The following is a 25106-nucleotide window of genomic DNA, read 5'->3' as shown; positions in this document are numbered from 1 at the left end:
GTAGGTTAGTGCTTTTCCCTTCTATTCTAGAAAAGGAAATGAGGGGTGGTGGTGGGGAAAGTCTGCCAAGACTCGCCATGTGGCAGATGGAGTTACTGGAAGACACCAGTGCATGTGGTTTGGCTGGCTTTCCGAAACACATCTGGGAGCTGGGGAACATGCTGGGCTTCCTCCTGTGCTGGATACTCAGCTGAGCCCATTTAGTGTCATCTTTCTTTTTATTATTTCCTTAGGGCCTGAGGGACTTCATGAACTAGAAGCTGGACTAGGAAAAATTAGAAAAGTGTGAGCTGCCCAATGTAATACTGCCGCTGTTAAAAGACTAATAATGTCTGGGCAGGAGATGGAAAAGCCCTATAAATAATTTTGACTTCCCAGAGGGTTTCCACCTGAGCCTGCTGCTCAGCTCCTTTAGATACACAGACCATGGTCCTGACATGTCAGCAGTCCAGACAAGCAGTGCATGTTGCTTGGTTTTATTTACTGCCTTCCCGGTGTCATGAATGTGTGTGATACTTCATAAGCCATATGACAAGAAGGACTGAAATCCTATGTGTGGCCTATAGAAACTGAGGGGGACTTTGACACTGATGTCAGCAACTTGGGCCAAAGTGTCCCTGCCCTGGGATGGGCAGGCGAGACAAGGAGAGGGCTCAGGGCAGGGCAGGATAACGTGATGGTCTCTCTGCTGAACATGGCATGTATCCAGGGCTTAACAAGATTAATTCAAACAGAAAAAAAATAATAGCGAAACCTACAGACAGCAGGCTTGGACTTCTGCTGTGGGGTAAATGGGGATGGTAGAGCAGGTATTCTTCCTGCCTCAGCCCATCAACACCACCCAGCAGCATGAGCCCCTGCCACAGGGAGGGGAGAAAACTAGATCTTTGCCACAACGTGGCATATTCAGGGCTCTATCTTCCCCTCTGGCTTTCTCCTCTAGAGCAAGTCAGCTGGGCTCAAAAGTGCAGCAAATTCTTCCCTTCTCATTGGCCTCTTTTCTTCGCTGGAGAGAAAGTGCCACTGTCACATGGGTTCTGCATGGCAGCTGGCAGTGGTGGCACTGACCTTGCACAAGAAGCTTGGAGGAGAGAGCGAGGCAGTAATCCTTAGCTGTCAGTAAGGAGGCCAGGCTGCTGCATAAATAAGGCTAAGAAGGTGGGCAAAACTGCCCGAGGATTGCAGGCTGCTGATCAGCAGCTTTCTGGCCCCCAGCTGTTGTAGCTGTGAGCCAGCAATAAACTCCAAGGCTGGGGCAGGTGATGAGCTGGAGGATTTGAGGTCTCCATCACTCCACACAAGTCCAGGCTCAGGCACTGGCCCTGCTGGCTGCTCCTCCCTGTCCCTGCAGCACCCACCACCAGCCTCCTCTGGAAGAGGAGAGGGGAAGGCAAGGAAATGCTTGTGAGATGTGTTTGAAAGAGCTCCAGCTGCAGACCTTGCCGTGCACGCAGTTGCCCCATGCCAGGAGCTCTGCCCAGCCCCAGCAGCATCTGCTCCCCAGCATGGTGGGAAGATAGGATCTCGCTGCAAGCTATAAGAGGAAAAAAACCCAACTGGTTTCTTTAAACCCAAGCAGAAAACTCGAAAAGCCATCTAGGACACTAGGCTGTGTAACCACTGCAGTGGTCCAAGTACAGCCCTTCTAGCCATGAATGCCACGGGAAGTACATCATGGCTGGAAAAAAATTCACACACCCCTGTTAGCTTCTCATTTAATGTGCTACATATCTAGTTTCATTCTGATTAATTGAAGCTGACACAGCTCAAAAAAACCAATGAAGCCTTAAATGAGAAAGAACCAGCTTGAGCCAACTAGGACTTGGCACAGTGGAGCACAGCTAGAGAGACACCAGAGACAGGGAGCGTGAGTGTGTCAGACCAGAGCTTCAATGTCAAGTTTATTGCAGTTTGCTGGGCTCTGGCTGTGAACCAGTACTGCTGTGGTCATGAGCAAGGCGAAGCCTGTGACTGTTGCATCTGCTGCAAACGGCAATGACAGCAGCTTCCCCTTGGATACAGTGAGTTGGTGACTGGGATTAAGAACGGACAGACTAAATAAGTGATCAGTGCCTTCAGGCTGATGGTTAAAATAAAAATGTTGATCTAAGAGCCTCTTTTGCAATTACCTCAATTGAGGTTAGTGGCTACGGGCAGCCATTTCCAGTTCTCCCCTTTTCTTTCATTACCTCAATTATACCTGGTCTATTCAAAATTGTTTTGATTTCACAGGATGTATGTGGGCAGCCAAATGACCACATAGTTAAAAGTGTCTGAAGAGGCTGTAGTACCTTTTATTAGTACAGGTTTTTTTTGTGGGTGCTTCCTCTTGAGGGCAGAATTCAGTCACCTCTAACAGGCACAGCACAGCCTCACCGCTCCTAAAAAGCTGGAGACTGGTCACGGCGATGCAGCTCGGACCCCTTGCTGGATGTCCAGATCCTCTACACAAAGAGGAGAAGGAGTTGCCTGAAGAACCATTTGGTATGAAGAGCAATTTGGGGTGCACTGAGATGTCATCCCCTCCTGAATTATGAGCAAGGAGCCCAGCTGCCTCCCAATGGCATTTCCAAGCACCCGCAAGCCAAGGGGCATAAAGCCACCAGGTTGGAAGCAGTGAGCACAGGGTGCAGCTAACCTCAGCGCTGAGTGCTGGTGCCTCTCCTGGGTCAGACCTGCTTATTTTGACAGTAAGACAAAGATTCAAGCATTTGCTCTTGTCCGTGAATAAGGACATCTGGACTCCAGGCCCTCATCAACCTACAGTGGTTTAAATGTGCCTCTCTGAGTGCCAAAGGGACTCATCCATTAAATTAGGAAGTAGCCTGCAATTGCATTTGAGTCCCTATGCAATCACAAGGACAAAATTCTGGGGGGAGAGAGAGCGAGCAAGAGTCCTGAAACCCAGGACACAGGCAGTGTCCCAGGAAAGGGGAGACCTAGGTTCATAAGTCCTTAATCCTGCCATTGATAGGCACGGTACCTAAGAAGCCTGTAGCCCAACGTACATAAGCATCCTCTGGAGATGCCCTTATCAGCCAGCAACAGCCTCCTCTTGCTCACTTTCCCACCAGCTTCACAAGTCTCAGGTTCCTCTCTGCTGGTTCTGGATTAGTGCTGGCAGGAGCTCTGTGCTAGTGCAGGATTTGTGTTCCCTCAGGTGAAAGAGGATCAAGGACTGGTTCCTTTGTCTTCTTCAAGGATGATTGTACTGGTAGGCTGGAAAAAAATGGCAAGATAGACAAGTCTGTCCTTCCTTTTTTAGCCATGACCCAGGTGAACATGCACTGCTGCCTGGTGGTCATAGGTGAGATCTGTCCACAACTACCTTTCAGGGACTTTGATGAAGGCTCCAGAGCACCTACCCAGAACCTCATTTTAAAGCAGCCAGGGAGGTGGAGGGGCTGTCCTATGCTGTGGGATGGTCCTCATCATGTGCTGGTGTCAGATGTTGTGGCAACTCTGTGATCAAATGGAAGCATCTCCACACTCTGAATGCCTCCAGAGTCAGGCAGTGATGGGTAGTAAACAGCCTGAACACTGTCCTGTATTTGTGTCTCAAGTCCACCAATGTCTGATTGAGGCAGGTAGTTTAAATGCACGTGCTGACAGCAATGTAAACAGCAGATACCAACAGAGGTGGGATCTCTAAAGTCATGTCCTGTATACCTCATGTCCTCTCTCCTCTTTGTGCACTGGCTTAGCCTCAGAAAAGCAGTTGCAATGTTCTGTTGCACTCCCAAACTGCAAGGTCAGGTTCCAGAATGCACTTCTGGTGTCCTGACTGTGGCCTGTCATCGTATCAAGGGAGGTATATATGAAAAGACCAAATATATGTAATTTTTTTCCCCGGGATCTCCTTCCAGCCAGTTTGTGGCTTAGGAATGTTTTAAATCTAATGAAAAGTTAATTGAAAGCTGAGCCGCAGTGGAAGAAAGAGATAGGAGTCCTGTAATTACTCCAATCAAAACCTTAAAGAGTATTTTCCTTCCTTTACTCCTTCACCTTCCCTGACAATTATACATCTTCATTAATAAACTGTATATTTCTGGAGTATTCTTGGTTGAAATGAAAAATTCCAAGATGTTATTTCTCCTCTAAGATGCCTCTCCCTCTGACTTTTTCTTTTAAAAATTCATTTCTCCTTTTCCAGAGTTTCTAGACATTTGTGAGCAATGGTATACAGCAGCTGTTAGTGCAAAAACAATCTGTAGTGCAGAAAAGCAGACGCTTTCTGACTACAGATGTCATCATCACTGGCAAAATAGTCTTCTTGTAAAGACTGCTCCTGATTTTTTAAAATCCTCAGAAAAATGAAATCATTCATTGCATCTCCACAGCCTCATAGAGGCTGCAGAGGCTTGTGCAGCGTTAATCACTGTCTGTAATTCTTATATTTAAGAGGTTTCCCACAAAAGCCAAATTTCCTCTGGCAATGACTGAATGATGTACCTAATCCCATCCCCACCCACATCCCACCCTGCCCTTCGAGATGTTCTGCGCAAGGTAGATGGCAAAATAACTGAACCAAGCTCTGAATTGATCTGCAATCATTTTGATGTGTTTCTCTTCCAGATATGTGCATTGCCACAGCGATTTCTCTTCTTATGATTCTGATCTGTGCAATGGCTACATATGGCGCATATAAGGTAATTCATTATATTTGGTGATGATATGAATCAAGTGAACTATACAACTCTGTAGAAACAACGTTAAGAAAATTGCTTTCTAGCAACTTTGGTTTAGCTGGAACTTGAGGGGGAAAAGAAAAGTCAAAGAGCCAGCAGGACTGATTGCTTAGATCAGTGGTATCGCAGGGCCGGGTGCTGCAGGCAGGAAAACTGCCCAGTCGTGTTGGCTGTCCACAGTTTCAAACAGGAGTAAGCCCTGTGCAAACCGTGAGTTCAGAGAACTGCATCTTGTACCTACAAAAGTTAAGGGGATTCTTTCCCATTCACCTCCCAAGCCTGTGGTCTGTCCCAGTATTAATCCTATTAATTGGGGGGGGGGGGGAAGTATGTGCTTTCTAAATGTCCTAGTACAGTGAGTTGTGGGACTGACACCACACTTTAGTGCAGTTCAGCAGCCACGTTGGCTTGGACAGCCCTTTCGGCTAAATGTCATATTTCTTTAAGCCGATTTAACACTGCACTGTGTCAACTATTCCTTAGATTGTAGCGCAGAAGGACAGGCATCCTTCTGTTTTAACTTGTGGCTGATGAGTTTCATTTTATTTCCTTTTTAGCAACATGCAGCTTGGATCATCCCTTTCTTCTGTTACCAGATCTTTGACTTTGCTCTCAACACACTGGTTGCCATCAGTGTACTTGTCTATCCCAGCACAATTCAGGACTACCTCCGTCAGCTGGTAAATTACTTGATGTTTACAAGTCCCTGGGGGCTTTGGGAGAAAAAAAACACCTGTGGAAGGTGCACTGTTTGTTTGGTATTTCTGGCCAATGGTTTCCTGATGACTTCCAGTGCCATCCTTGAAAAGTCCTCTCAGTCCTTGCTAGTCTGGCCAAGGTTACCTTACTAACTTATTACAATATTTTTGCAGAGCTCTGGAGTTTTGCAGTGCTGTGGAAGCTCTCAGCAGCACTTAATTTAGAATGAGACTCATATTGCAAGACATAGATAATAAGTAATTGCTTTTGGATTCAGTGTCATTGTGTTCATATCCAGTGGCTTATTTTTTGTGCTATTTCAAGGATGTTTTGCCGCCTCTTTTAATTTATTTGGTAGCTTTAACACATGTTTCATTAGGCAGGAGTTTGATTCAATGTAGGTTTGGTTTTGCTAGAAAATATTTTTGGATTCTATCTTAGGGACAATTAGAGGCTCCCTTCTTCACATGGTCTATTTTAACCAAACATCTGTAGCCTCTATTGTGTAAGCTTACAAGGGATGACTGCAACCACCTAAGGAGAAGAGCCTAACAGCCTCTGTCTCATCACAGGACCACATGCCATGTCTGAGGGGGTCAGGTGGAGCTGCAGAGCTCTGGAGAAGCCAGCGCTGCAGCTGCCTCTGAAAATCTGCCTTGAGAAACCTGAATACAGATTAGCTTGGCTGTGAACTTTGGTATGTGGATGGAAAACTAGACAGGGCAGTATAAATAACAGGTAATGAGGAACAGTAGGGAGATAAGTAGCCACACAAATCTGCAGGAAGAGGCAATGTGTCAAGCCAGCGGGAGCTGGGATGCATCAGGGGCCTGTTATCCTTTGCCTTATTTAACACCCATCTGCATTTGCAGCTGGTGGTACACTGGAAGAGAAGCAGAGAAATAATTCAAAAGGTTCTCAGATATACAAATGGAAAAGAGGGAATTACAGCCATAGCTGGGTGAGTGCTAGAAGATGGCAATGCTACTGGCTGGAGCCTTCACCTGCAGTTCCTCCCTTCTGCTCCAGTGCCAGCCCTGCTCTTGTAGCAGCACAAGTGTCTGTGTGGCTGCAGGAGCTACCCCTGCCCCACCCCACCCCCACCCCCACCTATCCCAGGGCATGTGTCATAACCAGTTTTTACTCAGTCTTGGTTGCTGTGCAAGAACATGACGGGGACAGGAGCAGGCTGGGAGCTGCACCCCAGAAAGCCCCTGCTCTTCTGCTGAAAGCCAGGTGTCACATCTGGAGCCAGCTCACTAGAAAGGCAAAGAGAATCTGACTCTCTCAAAATGTCTGCTAAAACATCACTGTTGTTCCTGCAGGTAAAAAAGTAATAGGCCCTTCTGTAGCATAGAATACAAGGAGCCAGCCTTGGAAGGTGCTGGGGATGGTGCAGCAGAGCACTTTGTGAGCTGCATTGCTGCTCTGGAGCATTGAAATCCCTGGTTGCATACATCTTCGTCTTGCTGTTGTAAATCATTTTCTGGACTGGTAATGAAATGTTGCGAGACTTCAGGAGTGCTAAACTGTCAGTGCTCAAAAGGGCAAGGGGGATTTCCAGGATAATTATAGGCTGATTAGCCTGACATTGCTACCAAGCAGAATAATAACAGAAGGGCTGAGAGGAGAGTCAATTGATAAAGGATTAGACTAGAGGAATATGATTAATGACTGCCAGCACGGTTTCACAGAAAATCAGTCCTGCAGGCAAACTCATTTTCTTTCACTGACAAGATTACTGGCTTTGTCAATAAAGACGGGCAGGGAGATAATAGGCTTTCGTGAGGTTTTTGACTTCGCAGCGTGATGCTCAGAGCAACAATAAAGCGCTAGATCGATAAAGGATGTATCAAATGGATTAGGAGAGGTTAGCTGGCAGACTGCAAAGGGTCGTGGTCAAGCCAACCATCTGCCAGTGAGTTTCTATTTCGGGCAGAAGAAGGTCTCCAGGAATCGGCAGTAGATTTCAAGCTCTTCCTGACTTCCATTAATAATCTTAGTACCCAAAAGGCTCTTCACAAAGGCTAACACCAGCCTTGGGAGAGCTTCCACAGGCTCGCTGTCTAGAGGGATTGAGCCTTCTAGCAGGAGGTTGCGAGCAGGAGCCTAATCTAGCTGTTCTGTGTCATCCTCTGAAAGACTCTAACCTGCATTGCCCGACTTTTTCCCAGCAAAATCACTTCTAATAAAACCTGTGGCTGACACAGACATTAATTGTTGTGGTTTAACCTCAGACAGCAACTAAGTACGACATAGCCACTCACTCACTCCCCCCACTCCCCATGTGGGATAGGGAGTAGAGTCAGGAAAAAGGTAAACCCCATGGGTTGAGTTAAGAACAGTTTAATCATGGAAAGAAAGTAAAATGTAGTAGTAGTAGTAAAACTAATCATAGGGAGATAACAAAAAGAGAGAGAGGAATAAAACTCAAGAAATACAAGTGTTGCCCGATAACAATCACCCACCACCTGCTGACAGATGCCCAGCCAGTCCCCCAGCAGCGATCAGCAGGCCCTGGCCAACTCCCTCCAGTTTATATACTGAGCATGAGTTCTATGGTATGGAACATCCCTGTGGCTAGTTCGGGTCAGCTGTCCTGGCTCTGCTCCCTCCCGGCTCCTTGTGCACCTCCCCACTGGCAGAGCACGGGGAACTTGAGGAGTCTTTGATTCAGAGTAAGCACTACTTAGCAACAACTGAAACAGCAGTGTGCTATCAGCATTGTTCTTATACTAAATCCAAAACACAGCACTGTACCAGCTACTATGAAAAAAATTAACTCTATCCCAGCTGAAGCCAGGACAGCAATGAAGAATTAAATAGCACTAAGGACAGAGCCATTAATCAGAGTGAGCTAGATGGACTGAGAACCTGAGTTCAGTCATTAATGTGTACTACGTTACTAAGTGCAAAGAAATGTAAATACTTGAGGAATACAGATGAGCATACAGTGTGACAATTTCACTTGGGATGCAGTGACCCTGCAAGCAGTCTAGGGAACTAAGTGCCAAAACAAGAGTACCTGGGTCTTTTTTGCTGTTTGTAAAAACTACTCATGGGATTTGTGGACAGAAGACGACAGCAATGATTAGTAAGGGAAAGGAGAATTCCTGCCTCAGTTGGTGACATGGGTTTCATCTGCCTGTTTACAGTGTCTGGTTGTAAAGAACAGTGCTTAAAAGTCAGAGAACATGCAGAAAAGTTCCTCCAAAAACTGTATAGAAGATGGGTACCTTGTAGAATGATGAGAGACAATCAGCTTTTCCTGATTCATTTACTGAGAAAGGAGACCTAGAGGCGATGCCATTAGAGTTTTCATATGCAGAGAAAAGGTATTAAAGGGCTGTTTAAATTAATGTGAGGCCTACTGATAATGAGTAGCTAAAAGCTAAAAGCTAAAAGTAGCTAAAAGCTAGTTCGAGTTCAGTTCATTTAGAAACAAGGAGTCATTTCTGTTTTAACATTCACAGTGGAGATCAGTGATTGGCAAAAACTACCAAGAGCTCTGATGAATTTTGTACAACTGATGTCACCTGTTCAACAAAGTTTTGAAGCTGTTTTGAGGCTGTTCTGCATCTACTTTGAAGTTGTTCTGCATCTACTTTGAAGCTGTTCGTGCCTCCTGTGTCTTAGCTGTGGTCCTAAGCACAAATGGCTCAGCATTTGTACCCTCTTACTCTTACCTGGCAGGGCTGCATCGGTTGTCAAAAGGTTGTTGCACTTGATTCGGAGCAAATACACCAAGGGGGCAAAAACAAAAGGGAGATGTGAAGATAGTCAGACACACAATGAGATGAAACTAAACCCAAGCTTTTCAAATTTTTTAGTAATAATGCCATCAATGCAGTGCCAGTGCTCAAATATTGTTAAACAGGCTTGTACCCATGGTCTTGTTTCCCTATTTTTTAACACACTCATGGCAGAAAGGTTTGCCATCTCAAACACTGTGTTTAGGACAAGACTGACTGCAGTAAATAACCTTGTCCCTGTAGGTGAGACCTAGTCATGCCAGTTAGGTGTGATCCCTCCTGATGATTTATAAATAAGCCCATAAATAAGACATACAAAAAAGGCATCTTACCCTTACCCCCTTTGCAGAGGTTTGCCAAGGTAGGCAGAAAGCAAGGGTCGCGTTTCTTCCTGGCATTCTTACAGTTTTTATTCCTCTAAAAATGCTTTAAATTTGGGGAATGATATTTTAGGGAGCACAGCTCCATAACAGAAATGAAAAATCCCAATTGTTCTCCAAATCCATTATTGAATATCTGGAAGAAGGTATGCATTAGGTATTGGAATATATTTGGCAGTCTCAGAAGAACACTTTTTTCATGTTCTAAGTTGAAAACATCATGTTTTTAATCATTTCTACTTCCCTATACTAGTATCTAGAATTACGTTACCTATTCACTGTGGTGTGCACCTGCCAGATTTCAGTCCATCAGCGATGAGTTGCAAGCTACTATGAAACCCTCCATGTACTTTTAGCAATAATAATAAATAGGGAAGGCAGAGCCCTAGTTGAAAATGTTGTAACTGTAAAATATGGAACATTGTGTTCACAGGTTATTTGGTAACGTCAGCCTACATTGGCTGCTTCTTTCAGAGGCACAAGCATCTTTGGAAACATTTTGTCGTCTTTAAATACCCAGTTGCACACAGGCATGCCACTTAATTCCCATAAATTCCAAGAGCATCTCAGCATGAAAGGTTGTGTAAAATAAGTGGATGTTACAAATCTAGCATTTGAAATGTTTTATGGTGACCATGTGATAAAACTTTCTAAGGGTTTTGTTGGACATCTTGGTCATTATCACTGTCACTAGAAAAACAAAAACCTTCACATACAGTAAATCCATCATGTGTAAAATAAAAATATTTTTGATACTTGGAGCAGTAGTGGTCTAAAGCAGTTTGACCTAAAGCACATTTCTTTAACCCCACTAAATCTTTGGTATATGGGCTTTCTAAAGCCTTCAAATTAAACACTTCATCTTCTGTCATCTGATAACAGTATATAAAATGAGTTGAAGCAGAGGTCCAGAACAGGTTAGTCTGCAAGTGAATTATGCAAACTTGTTTTTTATTAAAGTACAGGACAATTACAATTCCTGTAAAAAAATGAAGAAAATGTCAAAATATATTAAATAGCTTTACTATGGCACTACCTGCAATGCTGCTGTCTAACAATTCAGCTGGTATCAGTCAAGCTTTTAAATCCTAGGGGAAATGTCTAGAGAATATAAAAAAGGTTAAACCTGAAAAAATGTTTCCTATAAACTAAAGCTTAAAAAAGGAATATCCTTTCTGACATCTGTAAGGCCACTTTATAATTCCAAAGAAGAAGTACTACTAACTTCATAGTAGAGCTTTAAAAATTCTACAGATACATTGCTGTTTTCTTTCAATTTTGTAAGATTCTGTTAGTCAGAGGATTGTAACTGTTGAACGAGAATCCAGACCATCTTTTAAAGTGGATTTTTTTGTGGTCCAAGGGGAAGGAAAATGTGAAAGGTCATGCAAGCAGACTGAGGGAATGAGAAAGGGATTCAGCCTTGGACTTCTTATTCTTCCTGTGCCTTTGTACAATATCAATACAGTAGAAATATACTTTCCATCCCAGTTTTAGGTTCTTTTTAACAGAACTTTGCTATGTATAAGCAGTAATTTTTTTTAAATTAAAAGTTTACCAGGTATATTATTATGCATGCAGCCCTCTCCATGTCCATGACAAGGTTATAAATGATGCTTTAATTATGACTTTAGCATGCCAGTATCACACCACTACAACTACCTCTTGTTTCTGCAGAAAATTTCATCATGTCCTGCGGCAAAATTACTTCTGTATTTCTGGGGACAGGCTTGATTTTTCCCATCCAGCCGTATTCCAGTCTCAGCTTCATCAAACCTTGTACAACATTTGACACTGAGCTTTTCCCAGAAGTTGCAGCACTGAGCCCGGTGTCCAGGGTCTTCCCAGTAGCAGGGTGTCCCCACAGGAGAGCAAATTCCCAGCACAGGAGCAGGATTTCTCCTTCCACCTCATACACCCACATTGGTGTTTATCACTGCACTCAGTGGAGGGCAATGGGTCTTTGATTCATCTGAAGCACTGTTGGTACCCATTTCCATGGGATTGAATGAGATTTTGGGAGCAGCTGCTGCCATGGGAGGATCCCAAGGGCCTGCTGGTGGCACCAGCTCCATGATGGTGCCTGCACCAGGTGAGCCTGGAGCCAGCTGAGATGCTTCCCACCATCTTTCCTGCTTCTTTGCCAAAAGCAGCAGGTTTTATAAATTGCTTTTCCCACTGCACTGAAGGGGTTTGTAGTTGTGAGTCAAGATCAGGCTGTCTGTAGGCCAGCCTGGGCAAACCAGCGTTAAACTTCTTCTGGTTGGCAGGTGCCACCAGCCTGGTTAGCAAACAAAGGGAGTTTCTTCTCTGCTGTCCCGATGCTCCGTGGATGTTAATCACAGACCTGAAAGCTCTGTCTCCCACACAGCAAGCCGGGAAGCTCCAGGAGGGGCCAGCTTCAATTTTCACACCCCACACCAAGATCTCCAGGGCACCTGTGGGTACAGGTGACCACGTCATGGGTGCAGCACCCACTGCCTCTCTGGGGCTCACTTACAGCTCACATCTCTTCAGGACAGAGATCTGGAAAGCTGAGCCTGAAGGAGACAAGCCACAGCATTTGCTCCTCACATGCTCTCCTGGCTTGCTGCTTTCAGTGCTGAATTGTTGTCCTTTCACCTGAAACACTGCTGCTGTAAAGGAGGGCCAGGCACTGCTCAACAGCACGTGCAGCTCCCAGACTTGGCCAGGGCTCATGGCTCCAGCAGATGTTCCTGCTCTTCAAGGTAGCGGGAACTATCTTGGTCATTTTCCTGCCCTTCTCTTGCCCACATGCAAGCCCCAGTTAAGCTGACCTCTGGTTAAGTCAGTATGCAGTCATCCAGTCTTTGACCACTGACTTGTACCCAAAACCAGAGTGGAGGAGGACCAAAACCTCACTAGGAGTTTTTTATTACATTCACAGACTAGTTTGACTGGTTTTTTAATGGCAGGTCAATACCAAAAAAAATTGTTTTGGGCCAGTTTTACTGTAATTGTTCTTAACTGACTGGACTTTCTACCCGTGTGCATGGCCTCCCTCCTGCAGGCAGGAGGGCAGGCTGTGGCACTAATACTTAAATTTTCTGCAGATAAGGTTTGTGTTTATTTTTCAGTGCATCTTTTCTTGGCATATACTCTTGCTTTCTTGGTCTCTGAGTGACCGCATCCACTATATTCAGCAATAACCTTCTGTGGAAAAAAAAAAGCAGCAACTTCCTGAATTATAGCAAGCTAGTTTCCTACAAAAGCTGTACCTTGACAAAGAAGATAACGTGATAAAAACTTCAACCATTAAATTCAGTACAGGAACAGAAAGATTGCTCTGAAGAAGCGGAAAATGTGCTTATGTAACATTTATCTGCTAACGGTTACAACTGCGGTTGATGTTAACCAATCTGAACAGTTCATGGAAGGGCTAAATAAAGAGCTATTCTCACTAGCAGCTGTCCAAAAAAAAAGCTAATTTCCTGATGCACTGGGTCAAGTGCTGATATAAAGGGTATTAAGGAGTTACTCTGGATTTACACCATCATCACCAAGAATACAGCTATAGCTTGGTCTAAATTGTCCTGACAAGGATGCAGAGCTGGCCTGGTTAAGTAATTAGACCTGTAAGGGAAAAGGAAGTTGTGTGTGGAAGGAGCTAATGCATTCAGTTATAATGAGCTGCTGTTGCAGAAGAGCTGCCTTTTGTGGAGAACAGCTCTGTCTGTGAACAGCGTTTTATTCTAACTGAAACAGGAACTTGTGCCTTGCAATACTGCAAAACGATTTGGAATGTTAATTTTAAAGGGTGTGTTTTCTTTAAGCGATAACAAATACAGTAAAACATTTTTAGAGGTTGTTTTTCAGTCACTGATCCTAAAGTGCCTCACAGCTGTAAATCACTGGAGCCTATGCTAAGTAGGAAGATTGATTTTGTCACCTCTATTTCATGTCTGAGATAACAGAAGGACCTGGAGCACATTTCAGTTTGAAATCATGGCATTGCCTCTCTGTAGGACCCATGCCTCCATGGGGCACGCGCTCAGACAGCAGCACTAGCAAGTGCTTCTGGAGTAGTAGTCCAAATAAGATGGAGCAGAATAGACCCAGTGTTTTTTGATCAAATATTTTGGTGAAAGGATCATGCTGTCCAGCTTTTCCTGCTTTGACTTTCTGGAAGGAGCTGCCACTGGTCTTTGGCAACCAGTGCCAGCGTAATGATTACTTAATAAGTAAAGGACTTGCCTGCCATTGCTCAGGATGGCAGGTTTCCTGCTGCAAAGATGCCAGAGAGATGTCCTTTGCTGGTTTGTGGGAGGTAGAAGCCCAATGTGCACAGAAGAAAAGACAGCCCATACTACATACAAAGCAAAAAGCAAATCCCTCAGCCCTCCGGGGAATGTTTGGCAGCTGAGTCTTCACAGTGCCTCTTCCAGCCACACTTACTGAAACTGGTTGTTGGTGCAGAGAGCTCCTGGTTTAGCAGATCACAGAAAGTTTTGTAAGCTGTTAATTATAGAGTGCACTAATTGAATGGCTCTTAAATGACTTGTGGGATTAACATACGGTGTTTTGCTTATTTTTGCTTATGCAGCCCACGAATTTTCCCTACAAGGAAGAGATTATGTCCGTGAACCCTACCTGTCTGGTTGTGATTATCCTCCTTTTCATAAGTATCATTTTGGCTTTTAAGGTAAGAGCATTACTGTGCATAAAGTCTACTCCTGGTCATGGGTGGAATGTCCCTTGCTGGGAGGCCTGGTTTTAGAATAGATCTAGGTAACCACAGACCAGGCAGCCTGACAGTTATACAGAGCAAAGTGATAGACATTATGGAAAAAAAGTGCAAAATCTCATAGACAAACACACAAACATGTAGGGCACAATGGGGAAGCATGGTGCTTGTAGGGGAACTCATGAGGCATAAATCCTTTGAAGGAGTGGGTCATCCAGTGGGCAAAGGAGAGCCTGTTGATACAGACTTCTTGGTTTCTCAAAAGGTGTTTGGCAGTCTCTCATCAAAGGCTTTAAAAACCACCCTGAGATGTGTGGGGACAAGAGAAAAGGTCATCTCACAGACTGTAGCTAGGAAATAGAAAGTAAGGACAATATATCAGTCTTTACAACAGTGACACCCATGATGTTTGGTACATTCATAAAAGGTCTGGGAAGAGGAAGGAAATCTAACAACAACGGGGGTTTTGCAACATCTTTCAAAATAGGGAAAACAATCAGCCAAGAAAGCTTTGCAGAAGGATGTCATGGTACTGAGTGATGAAATGGCAGAGAAACTCAGTGGTGATAAATTCCAAGCACTGGGCACAGAAGCAGCACAATCTTGTTTCACAGACACGGCAGTGGGCTCTGAACTCAACATGACCACCTGAAAAAAGGATCTTGTAGCTGTAATAGATACACCTGTGGAAATACTATCTTACTGCTCAGTTCTGGTCAAACAAATAAATCAAATGCTAAGAGTATTAAGAAAGGAATAGGAAAGCCAGAAATCTAAATATTTCTTTGCCTTTTTTGATGCCTCCTGCCTCTGGAAAAGCATTCGCTTCTGGTGCCCTATCTCAAAAAGGATGTTTTAGAGCAGGTAAATAGATCCCAACGATCCCTCTTGGGAGGGGCAACATAAAGGACTGTCACAGCAGGCAGCAAAAGGGCACGGGGACTGATGATTTATTTGCTGTTACACCAACCTCGCAGGTAAGGGGGCTGGAGTTGGCAGTACCAGAGGAAGGTGAGATGTAGCATCACCCAGCACAGCTGGACAGGCTCGTGGGAACCACCACATCCAGGTCTGTGGTCCAGCGAGGTCAGGCCCCCACTGCTGTGTGGAGCAGAAGTCCAAAAGGAGCTCAGGATAAGATCAAACAAATCAATGAATGAAAAACAACCATCTGTGGCTCAACTAGTCTCCTGAGCCTTGGACCTCTTGGAAAGTATGCTGGTGTGTTTGCCCCCTTCTTGCACCCTTCTGCAAGTTTCATACAGTGCAGTGCTGCCATTCTTGTATTTCTTTTGTTGGGTTTTATTTCAGAATAGTTCTTGCTTTTTCTCTACATTAGATTAGAGAAGTCCCAACAAGCCACAGTGACACCAGGGGTGTTGCTTCCAGGCAACACATTTGATAACATGAACAGGGAAACTTATTGTGACAAAAGAGGGGATTAGACTATTGAAGCTACTTCAAAATTGAAAAAAACCAGATAGGGTATTTTAAGGTGCTGTTGGAAGTCATAGTCACTTTTCTTCTGTGATTTAGAAATACAGCTTAGCCTTCTGGCTTTATATGTTCACAGCTGTACAGTTGATTTTGTTTGCACCTTTAAGAAATATGTATGAACGTAATAAATAGGTCTGACAAGTACCACAAGGGATGCGCTCTCTATATTTCTCAGATGCAACCATTATCTCATTTTTTACCCCAGATGGGTCTGTTATTTCATTGACTGAGTATGGCAAGGAAGTCTCAAGCTTATGAAAAAAATGCAACTGAAAGTGGAATGACAAAAATACTTATTACAGAAAAAAGAAACCTATGAAATTAATAATGCAAAAGATCCATTTTGGTTCAAAGTGGCTAACACATTTTTTTTCCAAGAGTATATGTGGCTCACATAATGCTCGTTCTAGCAACATATTATCGTGCAAATGAGTCACAAAAAATGACTCACACAGAAACACATGCTAAATTCCAGTTAGCATTTTCATTCGCATTTCTTGTGTTTCCAGAAGAGCTGCTATGCAGATTTATGGAATCTGCTCCGTGAAAAGAAAGCTGGACACTATCAGATGCATCTTACTTTATCACTGATAGACTTAACAGATGGTACCACGTTTATATACTGAAACTGAAAAGGTACTGTGCATAAAAATATGCCTGAGTTCCCTCTCCCTCTAGAGTTTGACTAGAAATAGGGAGAGAAAACAAAACATTGTAACCTAGGAAAAGCTACATTAGGAAAAGGTGCATTCAGCTGGTGGGAAATACGAAACAGAATCACAATTCCTCAGAAGCATTTGGCATCATGACAGTTTTGGTTTGGCTGAAGCTACATGCAAAGGAAAACATTACTGAGCAGAAATCAAGATATAGTGGTATTATATTGTGGTTTTGTGCTTTGCAGTCGCGGGATTTTGAAAAGGGAAGGGGAGCAAGAGACGGCTGGAAGAAAGCGAGCCAGCTAACCACACACAAGCACTTGTCTTTTTAGTCCTTAGGATTTACTTGGATCTGAAGCAGCTAATGGATATTTCAGGTGGTTTCACTCAGAATTTTTTTCAGAGTAGACCAAAATGTGTTATTCCATTTACTGTGTTTGTCTGGAAACTGAACCGGAGTTACATACCATGAAACATAGGTGTTTGCTATCTAGCTGAGGAAGGACATCCAGCAGCACAAATGTATTTCTGTACTTGTACACAGCACTTCAAATGGCATGTAGCCAACACAGTGGCTTTTGAGTCACACTGTCCTCTGCAGCTGGTTTGGGGAGTGGGGCCTCAGTTTCCTCTGGCCAGCCCCAGCTGCTGAGGCTTCAGCCTCCCCCTCCCCACCTTGGGCAAAGTCCCCCAGGCTCAGGTGAGCGAGGCTCAGGTGAGCACAAACACAACCAGAATAAACCTTTCCCCCAGTTTGCTCCAAACACTCTGCAGCAGCAGAGAACAGCTTCTCCTTCTCTTCTTTTTTGGCCTTTCTTTTTCTGGAAAGGAGGTAGGAAGAGGTACTTGCCAGGGGGGCAGCCAAAAGGTATTTCAGTTCAGTGAGACAGGCTGCTCTTCAGCAAATCGGGTATTAACCCTGGCCTCCATAATATGCCTATAACCTGCGTGTACAAGGTGTCCAGCCTGGAGATGAGACCATTCTGCAGGTTCTGGTGTCCTCAGCAGGTGGGAAGGGTGGTGCAGAATGAAGTTCTGTGCTCACCCCGAGAGATTTCATGTCTCAGCCCAGGGGGATGCCTCCTGGCAAGGGGCAACGCTGATCTGCAGTGCATCACCCCAGTGTCTGCTGCCTTCCTACAGGGGCAATGGAGCCACAGTCAGGGCCATGAACACAGACCCAGCAGCCAAGCTCTGATCCTCAGTCCCAGGAAAGGCCAACACAGAGCCATGAGGTTGACACCTATTCCACAAGAGCCTGAGACAGGTTCCAGCACTGGGCTTTCTGGTGGCAGGTTACCTATGGGACAAGCATCTCTAAAGCAGGGGTCATTTGCTTTAAATTGCATACCCCAGTCTGTGTGCCTGGGAGCCAACAGATGATGTCCTGGCCCCATTTAAAGTGATGCCAGCCAGTGGTTTGGTTTGACATCATTAATTCTTGTCAATCACAGCATTTCTCTGCAATTATAAGCAATAGTTCTTGTACAGCCTCTTTGACTATAAAATACTCAAAAGATACACTTTCTAGTGTGCTGAGATTGATTTAACTGCAGATTTCATCCACACATCTGTGGCACCAACATATTAAATACATGTGGCCAACTTGTCTGCCATTAGCATCCCCCTGAAATCTTCATATAAATTCCAGTGTGTGTAGAAATCTTTATCTGATTTTCAACAGTTACTGAAGACCAACCCAGCTCTGTAAATAGAAAATTCAAAGCAGCTGGAGAGTAAAACAGGACTCGGTGCAGACAGCTCCTAACCCGAGGTGGCTCTGCGGCATTCACCCTGCACTTGCTGCCAGAGAGGGAGCTGCCCAGAGGGCTGCTGTGACCCAGATCGGCACAGACTTTTCCATGCTGTGTTACAAGAAACAACAGGGTACAACAGCCTCTAATTTCCACAAAGATGCTGGTCAGACCGCTGGTTGGGCACGTGCCTGATGAGCAGGAGTCATGCGGCGCGCTGCTGCCGTTATGCCGCTTAACAAGCGCACGTGCAGTAACAGCAGCGAGAGGCAGGGCTGCAGAGTTTTGTGGGTTTCAGTTCCTTAGGGGCTGAAGTAATTTCCCACCATTCAAAGGGGAAGGCTGAAAGCTGCTAGAAGCAGGCACAGTGCCTGTTTCCACACTCAGCCCTTCTTGCGCACCCGTCCTTTCACGTGGGGGCTGCTTGGTGCTGCCCGCCCAAGGGGGTATGCCAGCAGGCTGTGCTGCGCTGTGCAGGAGTGCCGCGGAGGGGGCATAGGCTGAAGCCACCTCATGCCTTTTGTGCAGGACCTATTCCAAATGTGAGCGTTCATGTCCTGAGAGAAAAATCAATATATTTATATACCGTATGTCCAGCCCCACATTTTAAAGCGGTATTTGAAGCCTCAGCCAAGTTTTTCAGGAAAAAACCACAGTAACCGAATCAGCAATCCTGTTTAACAGCGTAGCAGCGTCAGTAGAAAACAATGATTAGGAACAAGTTTAAAGAAGTTACAGGCTGAGGAAAACAAGTTTCCATGACTCACAATTTGCAGGCCAGCAGCACATGTCCAAAGCACTTGGAGCAGGACGTGCTCGGAGCTGCCACCGCTCTCAGCCATATGTGGGTCAGTGTCTTGGGGCCAATTACTTGATGTGTGCTGGCTGATGACCTCTTTATATCAAGGGCTGGAGCAGACCTCACCCACTGGGAGACAGCCCCTGCATGCAGGAGCAGGGCTGGTCAGAGCTATGGCTCAGAGCTGGAAGAGCTGGAGGGGTTCATTGTGGGGTTTAATGTGTTTTTATTCACCACGTGTGGTGGAATAGAAGCATTCAGAAATAAATCTCTTGCTAGCTTCTCCCAGATAAGACTGTATTATCTGAAGTGGGGCTTCCCTCAGTTTGGATTCTGGGAGAGGTAGTATAGAAATTAGTTTGCAAACAGGTAGCTTCATGTAAAAGGTTTCTTACAAAGAAGGGCTGTGTCCCCACAGAAGTGTGCTGTATTCACTCCCTGTTCTGTACTAGCTCTTCTGCCTTTCTCAGCACATAGTATCTGAGCATTGAAAGTTATTGAACTACTTATTACGATTTATAATTAACAATGGCATTTTTTTTAGTTCTGGAAAAGTTGCAGTTCTCCATGTACATGCCTTTACTCCGCTTGTTTCAGTAGCCTGCGGCAGGTTTACATAGCCCACAGCTTGGGCTATAGAGCCAGTCTAACCTTCCCTTGGGACTCAGCTCACTTCAGAAGCCTTTTGCTCTCCCTGTTTGATGGTCAAAAGTATTGTTAAAGTCTGCAACATCTCCAAGTCATCCAGGGTCTGTAAGATGCTGTAAAGAAGAGGAAGCAAACCTACTGAATTTCAGCCAGCTTGGCCCTGGTGGAAAAACCTCTTCCTGATCTGCAAGCGAGCCATCAGTGAGTCATGTGGCAGCCTGAAAAACACAGCTCATGTGTGACAGCTCTGGAGAGGGTGGAAGCACAGGGCAGCTCAAAAGGATAAGAGGCTTTTGGAAGGTCATCAGTGCAAGTGAGTCACAAAAATATGACTCACTCAGAGTGAGACACACATGCAAATCCAATCAGTGCTGGAACTTTAAATTGCACGCACTAGGTTTGTGAAAAAACTGCTATGTAGAACCTACAAAGTAAAAATATTAGTTAGACACTATCAAAACATGTTCTCCACATCAGTGTCATGTGTGACTACATGGGAAGGAGAAAGCTCCAAAGGGAACTCTTTAGTCCTGCCAGCCTTGTCCCTGGCATGCTGAGGATCTGACTCCTGCTCCTCCACATGTTACTGCCTCTTGTCTTCCTTTCAGTCACTTTCTTTGCTCATCTCTGCTGGCCAGACTGGAATCTCTTCTGCTGGTGAAGGAGATAATGGATGTCAGCACTTCACCCAACCAGTTTAAAAAAAAAACAAAAAAAAGGTGACAACTGGTTGTTTGCCAGGCAGCAGCCCTACCCAGAGCCAAGCGAGCTCCAAGAACAAAACCAGTGAAGTTTATAATCCTGTGGTGGGATTATTGCTGCAATAACAGATTTTTTGCTTTATACTGGAAAAAAAAAAAAGAAAAAAAAAAGAAGAAGTATTTGTAATAACAGTAAAAAGGTCAGAAATAATTTCAGGTAATAAAAACTTTTACACTGGCTATTTTCTCTAGTCAGGCAAGAACAGGAAGACCCCAGACCATTCCTGTCATATGGAATACATTGATTTAATGTCAAATTAAGTGAAACAGAGTATTGAAACAATGCAGATGATATATAGGATCATCCCATAGTAATTGGCCAGGGTTTCCTGTAATTTGCTTGACAATTCTTCAGTCCCCAGCATGCTTGTGCTCTTTTTACTGGGGTTTGCTTCCGCTTTCTAATACTGCTAACCCCTAGTTGACAATATTTAAACATCTTTACCATGGAGGAATCCAAAACTGGTTCTGTTTATTTTTTTGCTGCTGTCTCTGAGACATTCTGCATCTGCAGTACCTTCTCTTTTTGTTCACAGTCTAACTTGTACTTTCATTTTATGTTGTAAAACTCACCCCTGCTGGTATGCAGTGTCCCATGCACAGTAATGAGGTGTCTGACTGAACTCATATCTCTCTGTATTTCTAGAGAGGTGTAAGAAAGTAAGCCAGCATATGTGACCTGCTCATTTAAGTAAAATGGAGGTTATATACACAAAATCATACTACTTTAGCTATACTCAGGCACAAAGAAACTGTTTCTTTTCAAAACAGTTAGTCTACATTAAGTATGCTGTAATATTAAATATCTGGAACATTAAACTTCATTCCGATTGGTCTAAATTACAGTATCTCTGCCAAGAAGGAGCAGCTTGTAGTGCAACGCAAGTATCCGTAATCACAGAACCATATAAACACAGAAGGTCTGGATTGGAAGGGACCTTCAAACACCATCTAGTTCAACCCCCTGCCATAGGCAGGGACACCTTCCACCAGACCAGGCTGCTCAAAGCCCCATCCAGCCTGGCCTTAAGCACTTCCAGGGATGGGGCATCCACAGCTGCTCTGGGCAGCCTGTCCCAGGGGCTCACCGCCCTCATCATAAAAAGTTTCTTCCTTATGTCCAATCTAACTCTGACCCCTTTCAGTTTAAAACCATTGCCCCTTGTCCTATTGCTACAGGCCTTGGCAAAAAGTCTCTCCACCTTTCTTATAAGCCCCCTTTATATATTGAAAGGCCACAGTGAGGTGTCCCCAGAGCCTTCTCTTCTCAAGACTCAACCCCAGCTCTATTGGTATGAGGAACAGTGTTTGATGACTCACAGATCCCCTACACATACTTGCAGTCACTGCAACCAGCAAAGTGATTGTAAAGTCACCTCACCCCCCTACCTTCTATCAAGCTCATATTCTTATTTATATAAGAATAGAAATGCTGTAACAGAAAAATGTATGTGGTTTATTTTCTGCACCGAATAATAAATTCCTTTTCTTTGCAGGGTTACTTGATAAGCTGCGTGTGGAATTGTTACCGATACATTAACAGCAGAAACAACTCGGATGTGTTGGTGTACATCACCACCAATGACACTGCGGTAAGGATGATACATCACAAGCACTTGTCTAATATTACATATTTAATAGCTTTATTTTATATCAATTTCTGACTCCTTAGTTAACTATCCTAATTCCTTTGAGAGTCCTCATCTGTTGCTTATGTTTAGGCTTGAGATTCAACAGACTAGTGCGCTATGGTTGCAAGTCACATCTATTGCTAAAATACAGTTTTATTTTATGCCTATAATCTGTGTTAAGCATGAACTACAGCTTTTCTTGTAGCCCCAGGAATGACCCCCATTTCTGAACTCTTGAACTCTGTGATGATCTGGACAGTGGGGGACTGATTAGGACCCAGGGCTGCTATGGTCTACACCTACTGTGAAATGTGGATTTAGTTGTAGAAACTGATTTAGGACACTCAACATCTGGTGTAGTAATTTACACACTCACAGAGAGGAGCTAAAAGGCAACAAAAGTTCAGTGATTCATCTCCCAGTGCACGATGGGTTTTGTCTAGTAAGGAGACAGTATGAAACAAAGATCAACATGAAAGAAATGAATAAACAGGTTTTAACCTAAAAGAACAGAAGGTGTCAGTTCACTTTATAGCAGTTTAGTGCTGACATGTTCATGTGCAGGGCACAACCGCTAAGCAATGTCTTGCTTGTTGCAGAAGGCGCTGAAGGAATTCAAGAAGAAAGAGTCCCTGGAAAGAGCCAGTGCTGTTTGCCGCGGCATCCCTGTGGAGCTGCTGGGTTCCACCCAGGCCACACACTGAGGGCGCTGTGCCAAAGTGGTCCCTGGGGTGACTCCACTGCCTTATGCAATGAGGGTCTTTACGTCATTTACATAACAGAATGGGAGCAGCGTGAACTTGGTCCTTTGGATCATCTAGGTAGAATGCTCAGGATTGCCTTCCTCAGGTTTTCCTAACAGTGGGTGGTCTCCACAGGCTGAGGTATTAGACCACCAACTTGAAACATTTGGAATGAGTGATTCCCGTGCAGCTGCAAAGGCTTAGAAAACTTACTACTATTACATGAAAGCTGTAACTCTTGCACAGTTATTTGTCTTCGATACCTGGAGCTTTAAGAAAAGCCTAAGAAGTTTTATGGACTATGATCAGAGCTGGCAACCAGGATGTTTAAGTATGAAAATATGGGTTTGTTACTACTTTCTTTACTGGAATCTACTTTGAGTAAAACCAGGAGTTTTGTGTAAAATAGTTTTGATAGCTCTTTTGTTCAGCCTGTGGGCAGTTGTAACTCATCTTCAAACATTGCTAACTGCAACCCACAGAACTGGCAGGGTTGGTGGTGGGAGACCATCAGTTGGGTTATCTGGAAACTAAATTTAGCTAGGCTTTTTAAAAACAACATTAAAACCACCTGCTTCACTGCTGCCTTTACAAAGCAAATGGCTGGTTTTCAGAGATGTCTGGTTACCAAAACTCCTCTCGGTACTTTTGTATTTAGTAATTGTCAAAGTGCTCTGAGCTGGCTCCTCATCGTTAAAGCACTTGTGTTTCTGTAAGGCAAGGAAGCCCTGTTATCCTGTTCACAGATGACATATTCTTGCACTGAGAGTTTTAATTTCACATTGCTTATCTTGATTTAACAAAACAGCTATGGCAGAGGCAGGTTTTGAGAAAGGCTATGCATTCCTAACTAGTGTCCTGGACCACTGGACTCCTTTCCTTAATACATGCACCTTCTTAATCTGAATATGGTCAGAATCTCTTGCTTTCAGATATGATGCAATTTTTGTTCATTCTTTCTAAGTAGGTTCAATGAGATGATGCTAGATCAGGTTCTATAGAAAGAGCTGTTTGGGAATTTGTCAGCTATCAAAAAAATTCACCCAAAAATTCTTGTTCAGGAGTATACAGGAAGTCTCAGGAGCAATGCTGCTGAGGAAGAGTTTCTCAGGCCCAGCCAGAGAGGCAGGAGGAGAGTCACGAACAGCCTGGGGTTTGAACTGTTTATTTGGAGTGGAGGCAAGCTTCATTCAAACCCATGCCTGACTGCTCCTCTCCAGTCAGGAGGAGCTCCTTCATCTCTAGGTGACCCGGTCTGTCTCCATCTCTTGCACATCCTTCCCTGACAAGCCCCATGGACACTCACCAGTGCAGTGCGCTCTGCAGTGTGATGGAGGAGCTGATGTGCTCCTGAGCAGCCTCTTTCTTTCTTCTGCTCATTGCTGAGCTTCAGCAAGGAACAACAGTTTGTAGGGTTAAATCCTCATCAATCTCCACTGTGAATCAGAATATTGTTCTTCTCTCCCTTCACTCCCCCCAAATCACAGGCTCAAAAAGATATTTTTTTTCTATGTCTACCTTGAGAGACATTCACAAAAACCCCTCTTCACGTGACTGTAAAAAAGTAAGCTCAACACAACAGGATAAAAATGGATTCAAAATGAAGTGTGGAAGAACAGGGCTTTGGAAGCTGAGTGCTGAGGGCCTTTGAGAGTTTAGGATTCTTGAAGAAACCTCATGAAATTTTGAAATCCTGTGATAGATCACTGCTGTCTGTCAAGTTGTATAATATACCCCCAACACTCAAGTGTACTTTTCTACTTAAATGATGTTTTTTTCATTTTTATTGATGCCAAGAAACTTCTTTCAGCAGGGCTCCTTCACACCAGGGAAAAAAAGAAATCTCTGCCTTCAATAACAAATCATCAACAAATTCAGCCTTGAATTCAAAATTCTGTATGCCTGCAGAATTTGTACTGAAAACATAAAAGGAATGGGTAAACCCCTGTCCTCTAATAATTCAAATTACAGACAATTAAATAGCCATAAAAATTGCATTTGTGTTATGGTTACTTGATTGTTGTGTGCCATTTTTTGAAGGGAGACCTATGTCTGTTGTAAGAGAGGGCATGTCAGCTGCACTAGTTATTCATATCTCTGATCTATTACCATCTTGGCAAAATCACATTCCTGGATCTTTCATTGCCAAGTAAATAGAAGTTTACTTACACCTTCATAAAGATCATTATTTTCCTTCTTCTAACCTTTGAACTAGGAGTTGCCTGTTTTACCTGCTCAGAATCCTTGGCAAATATGTCTTAAGTGTTTGAATTTAAATGGAAAGACATTAGTGACTGAGCTTTTCTCAAGAACAATCGAATCCTTACTAGAGGGGATGCTGTGGCATAAGAGATAGGAAGGGTCCACAGTTACCTGCTGGCTGCAGCAGC

At 44.1% G+C, this 25106-nt stretch overlaps 1 protein-coding gene across 1 annotated transcript in view; it reads left to right on the top strand.

Moving 5' to 3' along the window:
* The window catches only part of LAPTM4B (lysosomal protein transmembrane 4 beta), a 61967-nt gene that overhangs the window by 19440 nt on the left and 17421 nt on the right, over positions 1-25106 (top strand). Inside the window, exons 3-6 of the mRNA XM_037381147.1 lie at positions 4576-4649; positions 5246-5368; positions 14084-14182; positions 21839-21934. Coding sequence (XP_037237044.1) covers positions 4576-4649; positions 5246-5368; positions 14084-14182; positions 21839-21934 — 392 coding nt within the window. The remainder of the gene's footprint in view (positions 1-4575; positions 4650-5245; positions 5369-14083; positions 14183-21838; positions 21935-25106) is intronic.

The sequence above is a fragment of the Falco rusticolus genome, chromosome 3, assembly GCF_015220075.1.
Source record: "Falco rusticolus isolate bFalRus1 chromosome 3, bFalRus1.pri, whole genome shotgun sequence".
NCBI lineage: Eukaryota > Metazoa > Chordata > Aves > Falconiformes > Falconidae > Falco > Falco rusticolus.
The sequence above is the reverse complement of the archived record's forward strand: the minus strand, read 5'-3'. Positions and strand labels throughout refer to the sequence as shown.